The sequence below is a fragment of the Haematobia irritans genome, chromosome 4, assembly GCF_050003625.1.
Source record: "Haematobia irritans isolate KBUSLIRL chromosome 4, ASM5000362v1, whole genome shotgun sequence".
Classification (NCBI taxonomy): Eukaryota; Metazoa; Arthropoda; class Insecta; order Diptera; family Muscidae; genus Haematobia; species Haematobia irritans.
The window spans coordinates 225,834,293-225,858,735 of NC_134400.1; the positions used below are offsets into that span (position 1 = coordinate 225,834,293).

A 24,443-nucleotide genomic window follows, 5' to 3' on the forward strand; every position below is an offset into this window, starting at 1 on the left:
AAAATTAGTGGTTTAAAAAATATGAATTTCTTTACATTCCTAATACATCATAAGTACTGGTTTATGCAATTGTTGTTGAAATATTTATCCTATCGATAGTACTTTCAAAACAAAGTCATTGAGTGCAATATGCAAATAAAATATTTTCTTAAAAGAAAACCGTCCCTCTTAACAAAAAGGAAAGAAAAGTCAAACCATTGCAACAGTTGCAACAATTGTCGCCAGGGCACCTTTAAGAGCATCTGCATCTTTTATGGCTGTGACCATAACTGTAGCTTTGTTTATGGGTTTTGACTTTTGCTACTTTTGGCCACAACAAAGTGTGGCCAAGAAATACTAGGCAACAAGTGCGATAACAATCAGCATCCATGGACCACAGAAATAAAATCCCAACACAATTGCGCCATACAATCAAAACAAAAAAAAGAAGAAGAGACAAAGAATACCAAACCAGCAACCAAATCTTTTTTCTCTTTTTTTAACGGTGTAGTCCATGACCATAGGACTCTAGCCACCTCATGTCATAATCATGATCGGCATTGGCAGACCCATCGGCATCGGCCATCGACAAAAAAATATGATAATGTGATAAAACTTTGAGGTGGTCACCATCGCAACGCCACTCTTTCGATTTACGGCACAACTCGCAATAATAATGGCGGCTACGAATATATGTTTCAATTGTCTTTGTCGTGTGGCAGCATTAGGAAGTCCCGTCGAAAATGATTTTGTGGGAGTTGACTGCAATGTTTTCGGTATTTGCGTACCACATATATTTTCACCGCTTTCCTTATCTTTTTATCAAGAGATTTGAATTTTATTTGCGATCATTCTTCTTCATAAATTTTTGATAAAACTTGCCAACGAAGGTAAGGATATCCCCATTAAGATAGTTGCGTGATGCTTGTCATCGTCTACCCACAACATCATCTCGTGCACAAATAACTTATTGCGAGTTTATCCTGTAGATAAATGCCATCGAAAACCCTAAACCCAGAAAAGGGTTATGTGATGAAAAATGGTACCAAAATTTTCTGACCACTAGGATATGGCATCCTATTTATTGTATTGTTCTTTTCGTAAAACAATGAAAATCCTTTGTAAAAAGAAAGAAATAGTTTTAATAGTTATTTGAATTGCATGTATATAATGTACATAAACTAGTATACATTTTTTAGCAAATATATATTAATATGTTAGAACATATTATGTTTGGGACATTACATTGTTTATTATGCTAACACAATTATATTTAATATGCTGCAAGTAGAGGATGCTGATGAGGAATGTGGTAATTCCGAAACGTGCGTCCATCCAACCATCTTGCAGTCTATAGGGCTTTGCCCAAATAAATTTGACAAACATTCTTTTCCTCTGTTGGTTAAGCTACACTTGTAGTTTAGTCAATGTATGGTTTTAAGCTGAAATCAAAAAAAAAACAACAACAATTATATTTAATATATTTTGCTGCAAACAAGCAAATGTTTAGAAACTGGAATTAACATAAACAAAGATATGCTTAGGATAAAACATAATATGTTTACACTGTACAAACAATTTTTTGTTTCATCAATTGAATATGTGTTGCGAATATATGTTACAGAGGCGACTTTTTTGATGGAGAATTATTCAGAGCTTTCCAAAAAAGAAATTTTGTAGAGACATTTTCACTTTCCAAGTACTCCAATCCAGTATATTGTCATTGGCAACTGTGGTATCACAATGGACTGAATAGTCTAAGTGAGCCTGATTCATCGGGCTGCCACATAACCTAACCTAACCTAACCTAACCTATTGTCATTGGCTATATACACGACTCCACTATAAATCATGTTAAGGATGGCTTAGGTTAGGCTATAACAGCAGCCCATTTTTTCTGAATAACTTGATAATTCAGTCCAGGTGGTCAAATCCTTTCTGGTGGCAAAATCCTCGTTATATTAACGAAACTTGTCATTAAAATGAAGTCAACAAAAGAACTTCGTAAATATAATGAACATTTGTACCGAATTTGAAAATTTTTCGATTCTTTGAATATGTTTTTTTTTTCTTCTAAACCATTTCTACAATGAAAACTATGAAACGACGAAAGTCTTTACTACAATGATACCTCGTCATCATTACAAAGACATTTTTCGTTAAGTCTATAACAAAAAATTATCAAAAAATTTTTTTTTCATATAACGAAGTCACATTTTTACCAGGTGTATCGAACTTTTTTGTTCATAATTTTCCACAAAATGGAATTCGTTTGGTTGACCTTAGTAACAGTAACATGCAACATACGTAGTAAACAAAGACTATAGGAATAAAATACTCCACAATATAATGAACACATATTGAGACTACTACAATACAGACCCCATGTCCTTCTTCACGGGGAAGATTGATTTCGCCTGTTGTATGCCTCATCCAACTCTGACTGAGTAGTACAAACTTACAGTAATTCGTCTGTCTATGTTGCCCTGTGCGTGGGTGGCTACTCGTCTGTTTCCAATTGTATTGCACTTCCAGCATCGGCAAATTTAACATCAGCGATCATTGTCGCTCCAACAAGCATGTAATACGCGTATTAACTTGAAGATTAAGCTTTGTATGCTGTATTTAATGCGCCTGCCATTTGAGCGTAGGATGCTGATGCATTGATGCCCAAGCATTCGTCTTTCGTTGCTGTTGCAGGTAACATTTGATTAAGGTAGTTTAGTGTGTGCATGTATTTGTGGGGACATCATCGACACCAGTTAATTTAAAATCGTATTGCACCGCAATTAATTTGATGGCAAACAACGCCAATGTTAATAGCGATTCGATGCCACGATTAAACACATAGCTTAGCAAAAAAAATTTAAGCCATGTAATTGATGGTGCTAAATCTGCTAACATGGCTGTATGGCAAACAATCTGTCTGCGTCTCTTGGGTCAGATTCAGAGATTTCAAATCAGAAAGGTTCTAAGAAGGTTCAGAATGGTGGTACTGCGGTACAGATTTGAACTCCTTAGTATTGTGGATTTTTCCCCAAATCGGGATTTTTTTTTCGTGGATGAGGACGAAATTTTTGAGTTGGAAACTTGGGGATTTGGTGGGAAATTGGGGGAGTTTTATGGGGAATTTTCGATGGCAAACAATCTGTCTGCGTCTCTTGGGTCAGATTCAGAGATTTCAAATCAGAAAGGTTCAGTATGGTGGTACTGCGGTACAGATTTGAACTTCTTAGTATTGTGGATTTTTCCCCAAATCGGGATTTTTTTTTCGTGGATGAGGACGAAATTTTTGAGTTGGAAACTTGGGGATTTGGTGGGAAATTGGGGGAGTTTTATGGGGAATTTTCGAAACCTGTCCAATATCATAAATCATGTTTAGAGTTATGTATATATGAAATTCATTTCTTCTACATGCTTAAAGAAGTAGAACGAATCTTCAAAATATAAAAAAAATTTCCTTCTCTTTACAATTTACTCTGATTACCTAAGAAATTATTCTACTATTGTGGCATTATTTCGTAAGGACTGGGGTCGCAGTATTGCCCCGTCATCTCCCAGTTTTATCTCTTGAGCATTTAGAAGACGAAAAACTCGGTGTATCGGATGATATTTTGATTACCCGTCTCCTGTTTTGTGTTTTCAAATCCTTATCTTCCCAGCAAAAAAAGCGTCGCCAAAAAAGTAATGAAAATGTTCTTTTTGAATCCGGAAGTGGTGCAAAATTGACGCAGAAGCAATGAACTTAACATGGGCTTGTCATAGGACAAAAGTCCTTCAATTCTACAGCCGTTGCACTGAATTTGCATCATTTCTTTAGACGTGATACGAATTCAATGTTTTGGATGTAAATTAAAAAAATTCTGTGATATTTTGTCAAAAATATAATTTTTATAATTTTTTTTTTAATTTTTAATGGATTTTAACGCTTGTCGGAAACGTTTTACTTCAAATATTTTCAAAAATTCGCAATTTTTTAGATTGGATTTAGCATTTTTTTTTTCGACAAAATTTAAATAATTTGTACGATTTATGAATTCTTTCTCTGTTTTTAACCTATTTGAAAAGTTAACATTACCCATAAAAAGTATGAAATAAACAAGTTATAAAAAAATTAATTAAAATAACTTCCTGCGTAATTTAAATAAAGAACATCATTGGGAGTGCATCTTCTGGAAGTGCTTTTAAAGTTGTGTCTTTGGAAGAACTTCCAAAATTTTTTGCTGGGTTATTATAACTCGTAAACAGGCATAACAAAAATTGCACATTTTTTCAATTTATATAGCAGAGCATTCTTTCACTATTTTTCAAAAATCCTGACAAGAATTTTTTGGGGATTTTTTTGGGGAATTTTAATTTAAATTGGAGATTTTTGTGGACGAACACACTGACACTGAGTGCTGCCCGATTCCATGTTTAGCTTCCTTTTATAGCCGAGTGCGAACGGCATTTCATGGAAAGTATTTTAAACATAGAGAAGTTTTAAAATACTCCGAAATGTCGCCAGCATTACTGAGAGGGGAAATCCCCCACTGAAAAACTTTTTTCTGTTCTGTCGAAACTGGGATTGGACCCATAATCATTTGAATGAAAGGCATGTGGAAAGGCAAGGTTTTATAAAATACCACGCATTGTAAATCTCTCAGATATAGAAAAATGACCCATAGATCCGGTATGTACGGGATAAAAGCACATCTCAAATCAAAAAGATTAACAAAACTCCATGCCTGTTTGGTTGGAAAAAAGTTATTGTATAAGAAAAACCTTTAAAAGAAAAAAATATAGAAGAACAATTTGACAATCACGCTAGATGACCCAATTCCATTTCAAATATATTTCCTAACTATAAAAAGTTTTGGTACGAAATGGCAATTATTGAATGTTCATTTTCAACGGCATCACTATAATGCATTTCTATTAATGTTTTCTAATGTGAAGTGAAATACTATAACAGGAATTGGAAGAAGTGCAAAAAGGACCAACAGCAGAGCTACAAAATCATTTTCGTTTAAGATTCTATGGTCCGATGACGATAAAATGGTCCGATGAAATGAAATGTGTCCGATGATAACAAACTAAAGTTTGCTAATCAATGAGTGATGTAACAGTGCGTTGAAAAAAAATACGTACGTGGTATTAAAGACTAGCAACCACAATTTGAGGATGCACAATTTACACACTATCAAAAAAAAAAAAAAAAAATAATGAAATTTTAAATTAAAATAATGAAATTTGATTTCAATGAAAGTTTATAATATTCGCTTCAAAAATTTTTTTCCATTAAATTTAGGATATAAATTTTGAAAATTTGCGTCCCTTCGTTAAAGTCGCATATCTTTGAACTAAGGCAAATTTTCCTTAAAGTAAAGAAACACAGTTTTGATTTAAAGAAATCGTCCCGAAAATAACTGATATATTGAAGCTTGTGGTTTAAAATAAGAATCTTTAGTTAAAGTTGTTTTGGCATTAATAAAATATTATTTACTTTGAAGTATCCGTTATAATTTGAGTTTGTAAACTGGCATTTGTTTGTATGTGAATAGCATTATTAATATATCGTGAAAATATAAAGAAAATTCGATAAATGAGATCTATATCCCAATTTTAATTTATATAGCCAGATAGGTCGCTAAAAATGTCCTTATTTTAAAGAAGCCGCATCTTTCGTTCGGATTCAATACCGAAATCCTTAAAGAAAGGTCAACATTTTTGGATCTAAGTAAACTTTATTTTGAGAGTATGTCCCACCTTTTGATATATGTAATACCTTTTGAAAGTACAAAAGGATTTGTTTTTAATTTGTGTTAATTTTATTTTAATTTAAAGGATTAAGATCAGGAAACTAGTTTTTTCTTTTTTATCCAAAATAAAACTTTTATTAAAAAGATTTTTATGAAAAAATTTTTTTTTTATGAATACTATATTTTTTCTTATGAACAATAACTTTCTTTTTATATTAATTTTATAAAAGACATAATCAAAGTAATCACAGTTGTTAGTCATTCGTTATAAATCCTTGTTCAAGAATATTATATTTCAACATATGACCGCACGAAGCACTTATAATTGATTCACCTGCCGTAATCAGAATTACCTGTGGTATCAAACCAAATTTTATAGCAATAAACTTTTCTTGTTAAAGTTGTCACTTTAAAGGCAAAACAATCTTTATGTATGGTACCCGTCCTCATTGAACTTTATTTGGCATGGAAGAAACACCATAAAAAAAAAACAACTTAAACAACAAAAGAGAACTTCATTGCACTAAATTTTCGTTGCCGAGAAAAGAAATTAATATTTTGGGTGTACTGTACAACATATTCGACATAAAGCTTGGAGTTGAAACCAAAATGACACAATTTCACCATTTTTAGCAGTTTTCTAACTTTATTGCGAACGTCATCCCTACAATGCTTTTGGCAATATTGGAATTGATTGCATGCATTTTTTTTGTTTGGTTTTTGTTTATGTTCGTACTGATGTCTCTGTGGCTGTTGCTTCTTTTAATTTGTGACGAGTAACAAGTTGAATGAAATTGAAATTAAATTCGTAAGAAAAATATTTAAGCACATGTTAAGTGTCTAATAACATTTAAAGAGATTGTGCAATAGACAGACAGACACATGAAAAGGCACTTATCAATGCATTGATAGGGGCCAGAGCCAGAGACCAGAAGACACAGTACATAGGTAACAAATATTATTAGAACTAAAACAATTTCCTAGGGATGAAATTAAACTGGATATTCATGATCGATATAAATTTGTTCGAAAACTTGAACAGTACTGGAAACGACAAATGGTATTATATCTTGCATATGAAAGAAAATTCAGCTTGTAATCTAAAATCTGGTTGAAGCGAAACATATTTGTCAATATTTTTTCACATAGATAAAGGAAGTAGGCATATGTTCCAATAGAGAATAGAATTTCCTATTTTGGTTTCCCAATGTAATTTTAAAGCGATTTTCTGTGATAACTTCTGCTCTTAGAAAATATAATAACCTCTTTCGTTTCGATTTCGAGCGGCTTAAATGTTACTCTAATATTCTATTAATTGGTAGTCAATAACATTTAGGAAGAAAGCAATATCGGGTATGTTTATGATACGGTCAAAATTTGGTCAAGGGAAAACGCGTGTAAATCGGTGAAATCGTTTATTTCAAAAATCAAATTAAATTTCTTTTTCAAGTTCAATTAGTATAAAATTCAGGAAAAATATTCAGTTAGGCTTTCGCTTTTCCAAATCCGAATTGCCGGGCCTCAGGCTTGACACCTGCCATCAGATTTTGTACAGCCACCTTGTCCACCTTCTTCGCCGCAGAAAGCCAGTTTGCCTTGAACTGCTGCTCGTCCTTAGCAGTTTTTTGGTCTTCTTTAGGTTCCGCTTGACAATAGCCCAGTATTTCTCAATTGGGCGGAGCTCTGGCGTGTTGGGAGGGTTCTTGTCCTTGGGAACCACCTGCACGTTGTTGGCGGCGTACCACTCCATTGCCTTTTTACCATAATGGCAAGATGTTTCTTCAGGAAAGGCAGCAGATGTTTATTCAAACACTCTTTCACGTAAATTTCTTGGTTGACAGTCCCGGAAGCTATGAAAATGCTGCTTTTCAAGCCACACGTACAGATGGCTTGCCAAACCAGATATTTGTTTGCGAACTTTGACAGTTTTATGTGCTTGAAAATATCTGCTACCTTTCCCCGTCCTTTTGCCGTATAAAACTCCTGTCCCGGAAGCTGCTTGTAGTCGGCTTTGACGTAGGTTTCGTCGTCCATTACCACGCAGTCAAACTTCGTCAGCATCGTCGTGTACAGCCTCCGGGATCGCGCTTTGGCCGTCGTATTTTGTTTATCATCGCCATTTGGAGTCACTACCTTCTTGTAAGTCGATAGTCCGGCTCGTTTTTTGGCTCGATGCACGGTTGTAGACGATACACCCAGCTTATTTGCGGCATCTCGGAGAGAGAGGTTAGGGTTTCGCTTGAATCTACCGGCAACTCTCTTTGTCGTCTCGGCGGCTTCCGGGTTTCCATTTCCCCCCGATCCAGACTTCCTGGCTGTCGACAAACATTCCCCAAACACTTTAATTACATTTGTAACGGTTGATTTGGCAACTTTTAGCGATTTTGCCAGCTTTGCGTGCGAGTAGCTCGGATTTTCGCGATGCGAGAGCAAAATTTTGATACGCTGCTCTTCTTGCTTGGACGGCATTTTGACAACTGAAGAGTGAATTCCAAAATCAAAATAGGAGCAACATTCTACACACACACCTTCAAAATGAGGGGTGTTCAGGTTTTTTAAATGCAAAATTGAAAGAAATACGTCAAGTTTATATTGACCAAATTTTGACCGTATCACCCTTTATCCTCTATTTAGTCAATTCTGATATATATGAATGGACTTCAAAGTTTACTGTTACTACGGGAACTGTATCCAAAATGTTACCGATCCTTAAACTGACTTGAAACACCGGCCTTATCAGATAACAAGGGCCAATTCTAGATCAAAATATGGATATATGTGAACCAGCTTTGGTATATATTTTTATGAAGCTACACGCACACAAAAACCATGTTTGGACATGGTTGCCGCATTCATTCAATGCTTATCTAGAGCCGCCAAAACCATGTATTTTGTCTTTGTAAAAATAGTTTTCGATCGGAGAAAAATGTATGGTGGCAATAAGCATTTGAATGGTTCTCAAATACCGCAAACATGTTCTATCATTTAAATGATAGAATTTTTTGTCAATGAAGATTTAAGTAAAGAAAATTATAAAATATTTCAATCCGCACTTAAATACAAAAAACTTAAAAAATTGACAGCTGCATTCACAGTACGCGGGCTCGTATATGTGAAACTTTCAGACAACGACAGAGGTGTACGTATTGATTCCCAGGAACAGCTTGAACAGTTTTTTCGTTAAAATCTACGATTTAAATTTATCAAAACCAAATTTTAATGTAATAGTAATTACAAAAATAATTATATGTTTTGCCCTAATTCTTCTTTATAAATTGCGATTATTCTATTTATTACAACCGAATCAAATAACCAGAATAAAATATTCAACAAAAAATAATAATATAATAACATGTCTAATACAACCAAAAATGCGTTGCTTCTCTAAATACATCACTGACATTTAATAATTGCTACAGTTCCAAAGACGGTCTTTTCAATATGGTACGTGTGTTAACAAAGCAGAAACCAGGATTAACTATAGTCCATATCAATGCACAAAGTCTACAAAATAAATTAGACGAGTTCCGGCAAATCTTTATATCATCAAATATTGATATCATATGTGTCTCTGAGACGTGGTTTCAACCTGAAATTGTTGATGGCATTTATAATCTACAAGGTTATAGACTATTTCGTTCAGATAGAGATTCTCATGCTGGTGGAGTGTGTATGTACGTGCGCAACGAACTGAATAGTTGTATGAAACTAAAATCAGATAGTGGAAGCCAAATAGAGTTCATCTTCTTAGAAGTTTGTACTGCAGATAATACGAAATTACTTGTCGGCACAGTTTATAGGCCGCATCGAACTATACCTTTTAATAATCTGATTGATACTCTGGAAAATCTTACATTGCTCTACAATGATGTTATAATCGCAGGTGATTTCAACAGCAACATTTTGGTAGAAAAGAGACTCAATGAATCTATGAATACTCTTGACTTGTACTCAGTAAACACAATTATACCTACGCATTTCTCGAATTCGGGGAATACCTTACTTGATTTAATATTTGTTAACAATTGTGAAAAAGTTCTACTATATGATCAACTTTCTGCATCATCCTTCTCCAAACATGATTTGCTATTTTTGACTTATGATGTAACCGTTTTCAAAGAGAGCAAAGTATTCGAATTCAGAGACTTCCGCAGAATTAACTATAATCTACTGAATGACATAGCTAACAATATAAACTGGAACGAGGTTTATTACTACGAAGCAGTTGAAGATCAAGTAAATTTTATGCAAGGTAAAATAACAATATTGTTTGATGCCTGTGTGCCTAAAAAAGTTTTAAGGACTAAACCTACTCAGCAGCCGTGGTTTAATCATGAAATTAAGAAGTTGATACGTGATAGAGATAATAAATACAAAAGATGGAAACGCTATAAAACTACACAACTTTATGACCATTTTAAACTTGCCAGACGTGAAGTTACAAAAGCAATAAATATCGCAAAATCTTCTTATTATCAAAGAAAATTTAATGATGCAGTTGATAGCGGAGCAAAATGGATGACAATTCGAAACATTGGAATTGGGCGGAAAAGTACCACACCTATTAATATTGATATTAATGATCTAAATGAGATTTTTGCTAACCAAACTGCGTTCGGCAATCAAAATAATAATTCTGCATGTGAATGTCTTCCCTCTTGTGGAGATCTCTCGTTTGAAGAGTTCACCTTCAAGTGCGTAGATCAATATGATGTTCGGAAAAGCTTCCTATCTATTAAATCGAACGCTGTAGGTATGGATGAACTGAACCCAAAATTTTTAAAGTTATTATTACCAATATGCCTGCCATATTTCACACACATTTTCAACACAGTTCTGACAAAGTCGATTTTTCCCAATACTTGGAAATACACAAAGATAATACCTCTACCTAAACCAAACAAAGAATTTCGTCCAATTGCCATATTGCCGTATCTGTCGAAAGTCTTAGAGCGGTTAATGTATGAACAAATAAATACATATATAATATCAAAAAAACTGTTGACTGAACGGCAATCAGGCTTTAGACCTATGAGAAGCTGTGCTACTGTACTTACTGATGTCGTCGAATATTTAAGATCGAAGATGGATCAAAATTTGGTATCAATACTCGTACTCCTCGACCATAGCAAAGCATTTGATACAGTAAACCACTCTATTCTAGTTCAAAAGCTGCAACGAAGATTTAATTTTTCTCAATCAGCATGTAGACTTGTCTCGTCTTATTTGAGCGGTAGAACACAATCAGTTTGTCACAACTCAGAAAACTCGAATATACTTAGTATTTACAAAGGTGTTCCACAAGGTTCAATACTCGGGCCGCTACTATTCTGTATTTATGTTAATGACTTGCCACTTGTCCTTCACCACTGCAATATTCACCTTTATGCTGATGACGTTCAAGTTTATACAAGTGCAAATCTTGACGATCTTCCGTGCTGCATATCTAAACTAAATGATGATCTGGACAGAATCAATAGTTGGGCTTATAACAATGACCTTAAACTAAATCCAAAAAAATCTAAATGTCTGTTAATTTCCAAAAACAAATTCATCAACCATTCACAATATCAAATTACCATAAATAACACCAATATCGACATTGTACAAACAGCTACAAACCTTGGAGTTATATTCAATAATTCGCTAACTTGGACCAACCACTTACAACAAAATATCGCTAAAACATATGGAATGTTAAGGAATTTGTGGGCTGTACAATTATCTACACCGATACAAATCAGAATGCTTTTGGCGAAAACGTATCTTGTACCAACTCTTTTATATGGAATTGAAATATTTGCAAATTGCAGTTGTGATGATAAACAAAAGCTACTTGTAGCCTACAACAATATTGCCCGTTATGTCTTCAATAAGAAACGTTATGATCACATATCGTCGTTTTCCTACCAGCTGTTCAACATGAGTTTCGAAAACTTGATTAAATTCAGATGTTTACTTTTTCTGCAAAAAATTATTTATAGTGGCGAGCCCCCTTATATATTCAAGAGGTTAAAGTTCGCTCGATCAAATCGAGGAAGAAAAATCATCCAATTAAGATACAAATATTCCAGATCTGAGCAGCAATTTCTGATATATGCGATCCGTCTCTGGAACAATCTCCCTACAACAATTCAATTAATAAGCAACGCATTGATTTTTAAAAAAGAATTAAAATCACATTTAGAATAATCTTATTATTATACAATCTTGATTAATGTGTATATTTGTAGCATTTAAAATCGCAACCATTTTTATTGTCATTCATATAAACTATTAAATACAATTAATGTTCATAATTAATGTTAAATGTATTAAAATCCATTTATATAGTTCCCTTTATTTTTTTTTTATTTTTGTATCCAAAAACCTAACATAAATTGTTAATCGACTTAAACCTTAGTGCTGTCATATATAAGATTTAATCTTGTTGTACTAAGGATCACCAAAATACGAATAAATAAATAAAATAATTAAAATAAATAAAATTTAAGACCATTAAATGGTCGGGAAAATCATTTACCTGACCATTAAATTTTTTGACTTTTTTACAGGGAAAATAGTATTTTTATAGGTTAAGTATAGACATGTCTAGAACCATTACATGGCCATAAAGACCATTTACATTTTTTCGTGACCATTTAATTTTTAACTTTTTTTGCAGCGAAAGGAATTTTATAAAAAACATTGAGCAGGTACACACGATTTTCATTTTGCGCGTCAGTCGTGTGTTGATTGTTTCTTGGAATGGACAGAGAATACGGATTTACTGTGTTTTGTGTTAATTTATTTATTCAGAAGTGGCACGTGGTTTTATGTGAATACAAAAAGGGAAGTGTAATTGAAAAATGTACCTGTTATTTGTTCTGCATTTTGCTATATGGATCATTTATTTTTATTTGCAGTTACATGATGTCTGCGTTTGTACATTTGATGGGCCCGATGTAAATATGGAATAATTACTTATTGTTGAAATTGAAATAAAATAGAGTGTGTAAAAATATATGATGTTTGCTTGAACGGCATTATAAATACAAATAAACAATGAATTAGTTTATAAATAAATAAAAACAAACAAATAAAGTTAATTTTGTGTGTTTCTTTTCTCAAGTGGCGTCTTTTTTTCGACGATGAAAAAAGTTTTTTCATAAAGATCAAAACATTTTAGGTTGTGGCCATGTTCTTTTAACTAGAAGAAAAACATTTTTAATGAATACCATAACATTTTAAATCGTGACCATTGTCTTTTCATTCAAGCAAAATTCTTTTCATCAATATAATAACATTTTAGATGAGGACAATTATATTTTTCTTAGAACCATGTTCACTGAGCCAACATGATTGCAGGTTAAAATGTTACATGGTCGCCGCAAAAACAGCTCCTATCATATTATTTTGCTCTTCGAATATGATTGTGACAATCATGTTTCTTCTCTGCGTGTATTGGGGTGCCAGATAATAAATTTGAGAAAAATTGGACCAAAATGTGCAAGAAAACAAGTCGGAAGAACGACAGAGAGTTCATCTTTGAACTTGGCCACCAAAAGTATTACCAAAAAATATTTCTAGTTAGAAATGGAAAAACAAATTATTGTACATTTATTTCATGCTGGAGCGGCATCATTGCATAATTTCTGAACTTGAAACAGATGGCATTTAAAACGTTAATATTAAATTCAAAGAAGCCCTCATAGCTGAAATAAGAAACAGACTACCTGCAAATATTAATAGTTCCAAATTTAATGTTGAAACATTTAGTTTCTCCTCTGAAAAAAAAATCAATTTTGAAATTTGAAGTCATTACTGATAAAAATTATTGAGTGTAAAATAAAATAAGAATAAGATGTACATGTGGATAGAGGTTCATAAGACCATCTCTAGTCCTTAAAGTAAATCAATACCCACAAGTTCTATAATCCATCTTTGGAAGTTTTTTTTTGTTTTTTTAGTAGTAGTACATGGAATTTTAGCTTTTTGCCCTTCGGGAGTTTGTATACAAAAAATTTTGTATTTAAATTATTTGTAATTTTGTCCATGCAATGTCAATGATAGCATTGATTCATTAATGCTGCTGATGACGATCATCATAACAAACCTCAATGACAAATTTGCATGCTCTTAATATTCAATCAAAATGTTATTATTCCTTAATAAGAGAATATTTACCAACTGCTGCATTACAATGGACGTGTTAGTCTCAATGTGTCTGTAACAAAAACCAGCTAGTCTTCTTAACCTAATCCCTCTTGCTGTTTTCTTTGTTACAATGTCATACCCACCTTTTTAATTGATTAAATTTTGAAAAGAAGAGAAAAAATGCTTAACAATACACCGTTTAATCTATAATTAAACTGTTCGCATTCATGTTTTATAGACAATTTAAGAAATAAAATTTAAGCTTCACTGTCCATTTCAATTAAGTGCTGCTGCTCAAATTTCAACAATCATTCGTTTGCAGTTTTATTTTTGTCTTTTTGATATGGAGACTTAGTTTCTTGCTCAGAAGTAGTAAGCGGCCAGTCGCAATGATTTCCATTTTTTTTTTGCGGTCGTCGAAATAAGAGGTATGCAACTATAACTGACCGTATTGGTCATACTTTAGCCATACATATTCCCCAAATAAAAGACAAGCAATGAAGCAAACAAATACAGTTTAAAGATTCATGTACGCTACGTGTAAATAAACCAAATTGGTCACGATTTTGGTACTTTCCGATAGCTCTGATGTTGCAGCCAATGCTCCTGCTGCGAAGGAGTATTCGACTGTCTAGATGGGGGAGAGAGGTTCCTTTCTCAGACCGAGGAAAAAATCTTGTTAGAGACCAACACACGTACGACAACCGGGTGCAGATGGATATGGATGTCGTTGTCAAGTCGTGTCGGTGTCCATTGTGGGCCACTGGACACTCAAACGTTACTGCCAAACAATGTTCAAATTGCCCCCGCCAACTTTGGAGGCAATGTATTGCCTGCAAATTTATGATCAAATTTTTACACCGTTTGATGGATGGAAAAGAATGAAATTGGTCAAAATTGTTCAGACACATCAGCACAAAACCACAAATTTTCATAAATCCCAAACATTCGCCATAATGTTGCCACATGCCTATTTTTTTCTTCATGCGCCGACAGACGATTTGCCGATGTTTAAAAATGATGTTTAATTTGTTTTTAATTTGTCCAACATTTGTCTAAACTTTGTTGCAAGTAATGTTGGCTCTCCGAAACAAAGTAGCGATTTAAAAGCCCCAGACCAACAAAAAGACCCCAAAACACAATATTAAAGTGTCTTTAGGCCAAACTATTAATTTGTTTACAAATTATATTAATACTCGTGAAAACCGCAACACATGATGGCCGTTTCACATCTTTTGGGAGACTAATGCAAGGGGTGGAAGGTCGGTCCATCCGACCATCTTGCGATCGGTGTGAATTCATTGCCCCTTAGAGAGCTGGTGCACATGTGCTGTTGCCTACCATTTAGTGCTTTTAGTACATGGCCGTAGTACGTATCGTATCGTCGTCGCATTGTTTCAAACATAGATTGCTCGATTAGAGAGCTCTATTAGGGGTATCTGGTCTTATCTGTGGCGGCATTTGAACACACGTATACCTTTCGAGATAACATCATCGCCACAACATTTTAATATATGAGATTCAGCTATGGCTCGGGACAGATAGAAAAATTGTGCACGAGATTCGAACAACATTCAGAGGGGAAAACAACAGCCAACGGGATCCCTCGGCAACTGTCCCAGCACCCCATGTTCTTGTATTCGGCTCATGAGAGTAAGCTAATGTGTAACATGCGACATGTCATGTTAAAGTTAATGACGACAACCAAATGCAACATTATTTTGTCGAACAATACCAGCGACGAAAACGACATGTGGATAAATGCAAGCAAATTTTGTACCATATTCTCACATACAAGTGTGACGGTATCACCTTGCATTTGCAAATTGAAAAATCTCTATGAATTATTATATGAAAATCGTTGATGTTGAAGTGACGAAGCAAGTGTCAAAGTTTATACCATCCCTCCGCACTGGATATACGAAATAAAGGGTGATTTGTTAAGAGCTTGATAACTTTTTTTTAAAAAAAAACGCATAAAATTTGCAAAATCTCATCGGTTCTTTATTTGAAACGTTAGATTGGTCCATGACATTTACTTTTTGAAGATAATTTCATTTAAATGTTGACCGCGGCTGCGTCTTAGGTGGTCCATTCGGAAAGTCCAATTTTGGGCAACTTTTTCGAGCATTTCGGCCGGAATAGCCCGAATTTCTTCGGAAATGTTGTCTTCCAAAGCTGGAATAGTTGCTGGCTTATTTCTGTAGACTTTAGACTTGACGTAGCCCCACAAAAAATAGTCTAAAGGCGTCAAATCGCATGATCTTGGTGGCCAACTTACCGGTCCATTTCTTGAGATGAATTGTTCTCCGAAGTTTTCCCTCAAAATGGCCATAGAATCGCGAGCTGTGTGGCATGTAGCGCCATCTTGTTGAAACCACATGTCAACCAAGTTCAGTTCTTCCATTTTTGGCAACAAAAAGTTTGTTAGCATCGAACGATAGCGATCGCCATTCACCGTAACGTTGCGTCCAACAGCATCTTTGAAAAAATACGGTCCAATGATTCCACCAGCGTACAAACCACACCAAACAGTGCATTTTTCGGGATGCATGGACAGTTCTTGAACGGCTTCTGGTTGCTCTTCACTCCAAATGCGGCAATTTTGCTTATTTACGTAGCCATTCAACCAGAAATGAGCCTCATCGCTGAACAAAATTTGTCGATAAACACATTTCGAACCGAACACTGATTTTGGTAATAAAATTCAATGATTTGCAAGCGTTGCTCGTTAGTAAGTCTATTCATGATGAAATGCCAAAGCATACTGAGCATCTTTCTCTTTGACACCATGTCTGAAATCCCACGTGATCTGTCAAATACTAATGCATGAAAATCCTAACCTCAAAAGAATCACCCTTTACATACATTCACTAGGCTAGGTAAAGAAATTGCAGCCAGCTTATTGATATGTCCCGGTGTCCTATTGTACTGCGACAAAGTCAGGACTTTTCATTCTCAGTGTCCTGACTTTGTCTCATCTTGCTAGATCCCACGGCGTGATGAATTATGGCTGCCAAAAGATATCAGTACAAATAATCACCATTCCTTAAACTGAATCAGAAAGGAAACATTTCGCATGCAAATGCAATGATGGAGCACATTGACAAAAAGCTACGAATTGGAAAAAGTGAATTTTGTTATCAGTTTTGTATACATTTCCAATAGAAAACAGTAATCATTTTATAATAAACAAGTTTCAAAGGGTTTTTATATATTCACCCAAACACTGTAGCCTTAAATAAAGTACACTTCAAACTTGTTTCCTTTCTAAAATACCACACTGAAAGAACAGTGAACCCACCAGGAAAGAAAATTTTAGTTAGTTTTAGAAAAAATATATTAATTTTAGAAAATTTTAACTAAACTGTATTAGAAACGCAGATGTCACGCCGATTTCACAAAACTAAGTAAATAATTTTCCACAAATTAAAGAAAATTTATTAGACATAATTCATTTTTTCACTTGTTAAAGATAATTTCAAAGTTTGTAGGAAAAACTTGGAGTTAAAAATTGCAAAAATATCTTTAGTACCATACAAAGTTCATGATGGGCTCATTACTGGTAAAATTTACAAATTTTAAGAAATTCTGAACTGTTTTGTGGGAGACCCGAATTTAGTTAATCTTTATGCTTTATTTGTGTATAATTTTTTCCTCTATTTTAGATAATTTAACTAACGTATGCAAAAAATTATTGAAGTCATGGAAACTTTATTAAAACGTAATAATTCCATGAACTAAAATATAATTAAATCTGCTTTAGTGAAATATAGGGTTCACTTTTTTTTTGAGTGCATATAAAATAATTGTTTGTGTCCTTCACAGTGGGGCATGTGTTGTTGTACACTCTATTTATTTGAAAATTTTTGGTTTATTATAATTTTTATTGCGTTCAAAAAACGTAGCAGACACAATGTCAGCAATCATCTTTGGTTGCTGACGCGAACAACAAACAAGTCGTTACTATTTCCTTCCTCAGACTGACCTGTCCATCCGATGTTTTTCTTCAGCACTCAAAATTGTTGAACTTCAATTAAAAATGAATCAATTAATTGTTTAATTGGAAACGGATAAATCCGATGTCAAATCATATAACTATGAACCACTCACCCACACAAAAAGGCCCCTCGGCTACATAAAAATGCATTTGTGTGGGGGTGAGTGGCTCATATTTATATGATTTGACATCGGATTTATTCACTTTCCAGACGTTTCTCCAAAGGTTTATACTTTTTCGGCAGCACAGAGTCACTGTAAAACAAGAATTTCTTTGAAAATGCGCCTATATTCATCGTTATATTTTGAACCACTTAACTTATCACAGATCCAATTGTACACATTTGTTCGCCATCTCAATACCTTGCATTTAAATACAAACAAGGATATAAGATTTGGCTAGTGAAAAAGGACGAAAAACTAAACATAATGGGATATCTCAAAAACTGTTCCATACATAAATTTTTAACTTTCATTTTAGAATTCAGCAGATGAAAATACATAAAAAAGTCACCTCTCATCAAATGCAAATTTTCAGTGTAAACTAGTGTTATTATTCGAGTTTAATGTCACATATTTTGAAATTTGAAAGTCATTAATGAGCAAAATGGATTGAATGAAAGTAAAATAAGCATTAACAATTATAAAGCTGTACACTTGGATAGATAAAATTAAAAATACATCTTTGGAAGTTTTTTTTTAGTAGTACATTGAATTTTAGCTGGCTGGAGTGGTTTTTATGGTGGAAACTGGTCTGTTAGAATTTATAATATATTTTTGGGTGCTTTTTGTCCTTCGGTACTTGGCATCATTGAAGTCATTATCTATGTAATCTCATTTTTATATATCTCACATACAATGACATAAATTCTAATTTCAAAATCAATTTTAATACTACCTCTTTTCACATAATTAAATCCACCACAACACAATCGTAATACATTGCACTCATTTTTTCTACTTAAACATAATTCACAATCATTAATTTATAAATTGTCACGATTTTGCCCAGGCGATTGTTTTTTTCCTCTCAAAAAATATATAATTCAACTGCAGACAAAGAGACCAAAACCAAAAGAGCCGAACAAATTAATAGCTTAACAAAATATTTAAATTAATTTTAAATACATTTTTCTGTTCAACAGAAAACAGTTTTACTTGGCCACAAAGACCGCAAAACCTATGAAATCACAAATGCAATTTTCCTTCATCTAAACGATGGAGGGTTGTGAGGACCAAGTCAAACACAATAACTGCAACTAATTTTGGCATGAAAATATGATAATTATTAGTAATTATGTAAATGTTTAAGAGATACAATGAGAGAAAAAGATAATATATTTCAGTTGAATCAAAATAAACAAAACAGCATCATCGCCATCATCCATGGAAAAATAGAAATTTCAAAATCAATGAGGGTGAGAGATCGAAAGATTTTTGTGCTAGTGCCAGGGTGTCTATGTATGAGTGTGCAAGTGAATGTGTCCACATTTTATGTTAAAATAGAGATGACAAAATACTTTGGAGTACAACAAACACCGAACATGGTGATGGGTCATGAAAGGTCCTTGCGTGAATTGTCATTGTCGTGAGTTGTATAATACTTGTGGAAGCTATAGCACACCAACAACAATAACAATGGCAAAACATAACACCAAATCAGTCACATAGGGGAAGCTTTAAAGGCGCGATAGCATTTCAAATTAAGAAAATGCTATACACGTTACTCACTATAGAAACAAATTTAATTTGTGATTGCATAATGAAAACGAAGTAGCTGAATTTAAGATATATGAAACAGAGAAGCTACCTCTCCCAGTCACATTAAAAATAATTAAAAACCTGTAAGAACACTGGAAGAACAGTTTTCTTTCATGAGAAACAATTATCATCGATTCGTATTTCTTTGTACTTAAAGACAATACTTCATACGGGAGCCACCGTGGTGCAATGGTTAGCATGCCCGCCTTGCATACACAGGGTCGTGGGTTCAAACCCAGTTTCGACCAAACACCAAAAAGTTTTTTTCAATGTTGCTCTAAGTGGTTTCACTGCAATGTGGAACGTCGTTCGGACTCGGCTATGAAAAGGAGGTCCCTTGTCATTGAGCTTAACATAGAATCGGGCAGCACTCAGTGATAAGAGAGAAGTTCCCCACTGTGGTATCACAATGGACTGAATAGTCTAAGTGAGCCTGAAATATCGGGCTGCCACTATACCTAACCTAACCATACTTCATACACGCAGAGAAGGAATACGATCACCTCAACATGTTTTAAGAGCAAAATGTTATTTTTGGATGGTGAATGTGGAACATTTTTGTAGCAAAAATGATCATATTCCTTCTCTGTGTGTAACAAAGGGAAACTTCGTTAGTCTATAATTTCGTTCCGGAGGAAAGCATTTTTTCGTTGTGTGTAATTATTAACCCAGCAAATCTTTGTGCCACTTTCTTTCCTGCTGGTTCTAAGTTAAAACTAGGTAAGATTGTCCACCTTGCATACAAAGGATCATGGGTTCAAGAGGAACACCGACGGTGGATCATTCTCTCTCAGTAATGCTGCACGCAAAAAAATAATTCTTTCTTCCCAAACGAAATTTTAGACAAGCAAAGATCGTTTCTCATTTGCTTTTCCCTATAAAGAAGTTTATTCGGAAGAAAAGTATATATTTTTTGTGATTAACGTTTATGTATCAAGGATGTAAAAAAAAATCATAAGGACTAACTCAAAAAACAATCTGGCTAATTGCATTTTCCCTCACATCTTTCTCACTTTCACGAGGTTTTTTTAGTTCTTAGCACCTTAAAACTCTATCCACTGGAAGTCATACTCATTGGCCTTCAGACCCATGTAAAATACCTGATTTTCTGGACTTTGCAGTGTATAATGGCATATCTCAAAATAATTTAAATATAGAAGATTCAGACGACCTAAGTTCGGATCACAGTCCGAGTATATTCACGTTTGCTGTCTAAAAATAGTAAATGTACCAGGCTTATTACCAAGAGGACTAATAAAGAAGTTTTTGATAGATATTTTAATTCAAATATAAATTTGAATATTCCACTGAAAACTGGTAAAGACATAGAGGATGCCATAGAAACCTTAACAAATGTCTTATATTCTGCGTCAAGTGTATCCACTCCACAGAGAATGGAAAATAACACCTCTATTTCCAGCATTTCACTTGAATTAAGACAGCTTATCAAAGAGAAGAGAAAACTGCGAAAAAATATGGACAAATACCAGATGTCCCAGTGATAGAACAAACCTCAATCGGGTTTCGAATCAGCTAAAACTGAAAATGCAAAAAGAGAAGCAACATTCAATGGACTTTTTCTTGCAAAATTTAAGTCCCTCAGAAAATAGTGATTATAATCTCTGGAAAGCAACGAAACATATCGCACATCCTAAAAAAAGTTGATGCATGGAAAAAACATCTTGAGCAAACATTCTCCCCTTTCTCATTTTCCAGAGATGCTGACAATGCAAATATTACAAATTTTCTCGATACTCCATGTCAAATGGACTTGCCCATTAAATCATTTACTACAAGAGAAGTTAATCAGGAAATAAAAAGCTTGAAGCGTGGGTATGATGGTATTAAGGCGGATGTCGTAAAGTTCTACCCTCTTAAAGGAATTGTATTCCTAACAACAATTTTTAACTCTATCCTAAGGACGAGTCACTATCCCGCACAATGGAAATATGCGAAAATCAATCAGGAAATATCTTCTTACTGGCCGATCAGTCTGTTGCCTATATTCTCCAAATTATTTGAACAACTTTTTAAAAAGCGATTAACACCTATTCTAAAAAATTAGACTTAATTCCTGAACATCAATTTGGATTTCGGAACCATCATGGAACTCCAGAGCAATGCCACCGAGTTGAAGAAGTTATACTGTGCTGCTGTATTTTTGGATATGAAACAAGCTTTTGATCGGGTTTGGCATCAGGGCTTACTATTTAAACTAAAACGATCACTACCAGCTCCGTTTTATTTAAATCTTAAATCGTATCTTGATGAGATTAACTTTTTTGTATGCTTCAATGAAACTTCTTCTGAGTTTGGCAGAATGAATTCAGGAGTGCAACTGCTCTAGTTCAAGGTGAACTGAACCGTATCTATGACTGGTGTATGAAGTGGAATATTATGTCGAATGCTGAAAAATATACTCATGTCACATTTACTCTTAGGTTGGATGATAGTAGACATTTGTTTTTAAACAGGAGCATTACTCCCAAAGCAGACAGTGTCAAATATTTGATAAAAAGCTTAACTGGAGAGATCATGTCGTTGCCAAAAGGAAGCATTTGGATTATAGCTAAAGAAAATGTATTGGCTATTGGGAAAACGTTCAAAATTATCAATTGAAAACAAAATAATGCTGTATAAAGCAATTCTGAAACTGATATGGACTTATGGCATTTAAGGTTAATGACCGATGCTCCCTGGTTTGTGAACACCAATACTCTACACAGAGATCTTGGAATTCCATTGTTGGACGATGAAGAAAAACGTTACAGTTCACGATACTTACCTCGTCTAAGTAATCATTCCAACATAATTGCTATAACTCTACTTGATGACTCTGACGAGGCGAAGAGGCTGAAAAGACATCATATTCTTGATTTACCATACACAAAATAATTAGTTAAGATATATGGAGTACTTTGTCGAGTTTGCTGGAACTCAATGCACAGTCAATGTAAATAGTTATAACATTTGCTCATTGTTTTTTTTTTTTTTTTGAAAATAGATTGCAAATAAATGAATAAAATGAAAAAAAAAATATTCCGGATAGGTTCGGAAGATTCCGGAAAGATGCTCAACATTACTATATTAAATTTTTATTGATAAACTGTAAAATGTGTCTTATTAAAGACTTAAAGTCAAAAAAGAATATTGCATGATATAAACGAAATTTGGTTTGGTTCAAAAATAATTTTTTTATTGAAAAAATAAAAATTTTGTAACAAACAAATTTGTTTGGTGATTAAAGTTTAAAATTTTTGAAGCAATTCAAAAACTCTAACAAAAGAAAAATATTTTCGATACACGTTTTCCAAACGTTTTTTATTTCAGAGGGTCCCAAAACTTCTCTAAGTTTTTGCACCGTAATATGTAACGCCGTTCGGACAAAAACCTCTTCGTTAGCGATGAAACGAATCAAAAAAAATCGAAAAATTAAAAAATAACAATAATTTAGAATTTTTTTGTTGCTAGGAATTTCGTGCTAGGAAACAAACGCACATTGGTATGTGAATGCAAATAACATTGCCAAAAATAGCAGATAAAAAAAAAAACAATTTTTTCATCACTCCCAAAATCTAGAAACTTTATGAGTTCATAAAGACAAATCACTGATATCCAATACAGGAGGCACATAGAACGACGAGTATATTATGTAACAACAACTGGAGAATTTGTATTGGAAAAATAATTGGCAAATTGCCCTAGATTTCACTGAATAGCTTCTGCATGAAATTCTTGGCTCCTACTTCACTCTTAATCTCTGTTGAGTGGAGTTGGAAGCCCAGAATTAAAAGCGAATTGAGATTGAAAACAGACGACCTTGTCAGACTGTTTTCGTTTTTGTTTTTCCAAAATGTTTTTCTCCTTTGGGCTGAAACTTTTAGCCCAGAACGAAGAGAACCAAGAAAAACCCAGGCAGCAATTTATCAAAACATCAAACAGTAACGACACCAGTGCCAACATGTAATTCATCATGACTTTGTTAAGCTGATTTGAGGAGCTTAGCTAAGCATCTACTTGGTTGCAAAAGGGGATTGCAGCGGGTAAGTCCACTGCTATTGTAGGAGGGATCTTTGGCGGGTTCTTTGGTGGCGGTGACGGCTGTAGTTGGTTTGGATGATTTGTATGTTTCTCGTTCGGATGAGGCATAAATTATAGTTTAGCACAAGGAATTGCTTAGTGCATTTAACCATGTTGTTGTTGATCTGTCAGTCGCAATACTGCCGCAATGGTTTACCTTAGTCTCGCTTCTCCAGCAGTGGCCATAGATCTTGTAGTTCTGTTTTGGTAGTGGTTCATATTAAATTTTAAGGAGCCAAGGTTACATGTCGTTGAACACTAACTATTAGTTCTCTGTCCGTCTATCTGGCTATTGGTTTGCCACCAACATTTCATTATTGTAATTTAATGATTTTCTTTTGTCTTTAAAATAATTTTTATTAAGAAGTGGACCGTTTTTGTATGAATTCAGGGTTGAGTGATTTGCAGCAATTTTTGCGTTTCGTTTCACAGTAGCAAAACCATCAGTGATTTGTGGCTAAAATAATATTATGAAACATCCACTCACCGGCACGGTTAGTTAATATAAAATTCCAATCTAGTCGTATTGTATATCAGTTACATTCTCATTAATTATTTCACCCATACCGGAGGTACTACTGACTTTCCCAATGTGGTCTCTTCCTTGGTGATCTCTTGGTGGCTTTAGTCCAATTGATCATCATAACATCGAGTTAAACTTTGCTGTATTAAATAAATTATAAATACCCCTGCAATGTTACTTAGCCATGCCGTTTTTAAGATAATGCCACTTCGAAACAAATTTAG

At 34.0% G+C, this 24,443-nt stretch overlaps 2 protein-coding genes across 2 annotated transcripts in view; both read left to right on the forward strand.

Moving 5' to 3' along the window:
• The first annotated feature begins 9,161 nt into the window (after positions 1-9,161).
• Positions 9,162-21,638, forward strand: LOC142236016 (uncharacterized). The gene is made up of 3 exons (XM_075307267.1): positions 9,162-11,635; positions 21,333-21,474; positions 21,537-21,638. The coding sequence occupies exons 1-3, from the start codon at positions 9,162-9,164 to the stop codon at positions 21,636-21,638; spliced, it is 2,718 nt and encodes a 905-aa protein (XP_075163382.1).
• Positions 21,639-23,469: 1,831 nt separating this feature from the next.
• The window catches only part of LOC142236017 (uncharacterized), a 51,329-nt gene continuing 50,355 nt past the window's right edge, over positions 23,470-24,443 (forward strand). Inside the window, exon 1 of the mRNA XM_075307268.1 lies at positions 23,470-23,579. Within this exon, the coding sequence (XP_075163383.1) occupies positions 23,470-23,579 (110 nt within the window). The remainder of the gene's footprint in view (positions 23,580-24,443) is intronic.

Bases quoted from the DNA above. Each gene is read 5' to 3' on its own strand.
- LOC142236016 (XM_075307267.1), top strand. From the start codon at position 9,162: ATGGTACGTGTGTTAACAAAGCAGAAACCAGGATTAACTATAGTCCAT. The intron at 11,636-21,332 runs GTTCAACATGAG...CTCATTTTCCAG, and splicing joins TCGTCGTTTTCCTACCAGCT to AGATGCTGACAATGCAAATA. The intron at 21,475-21,536 runs GTAAAGTTCTAC...CTCTATCCTAAG, and splicing joins ATGGTATTAAGGCGGATGTC to GACGAGTCACTATCCCGCAC.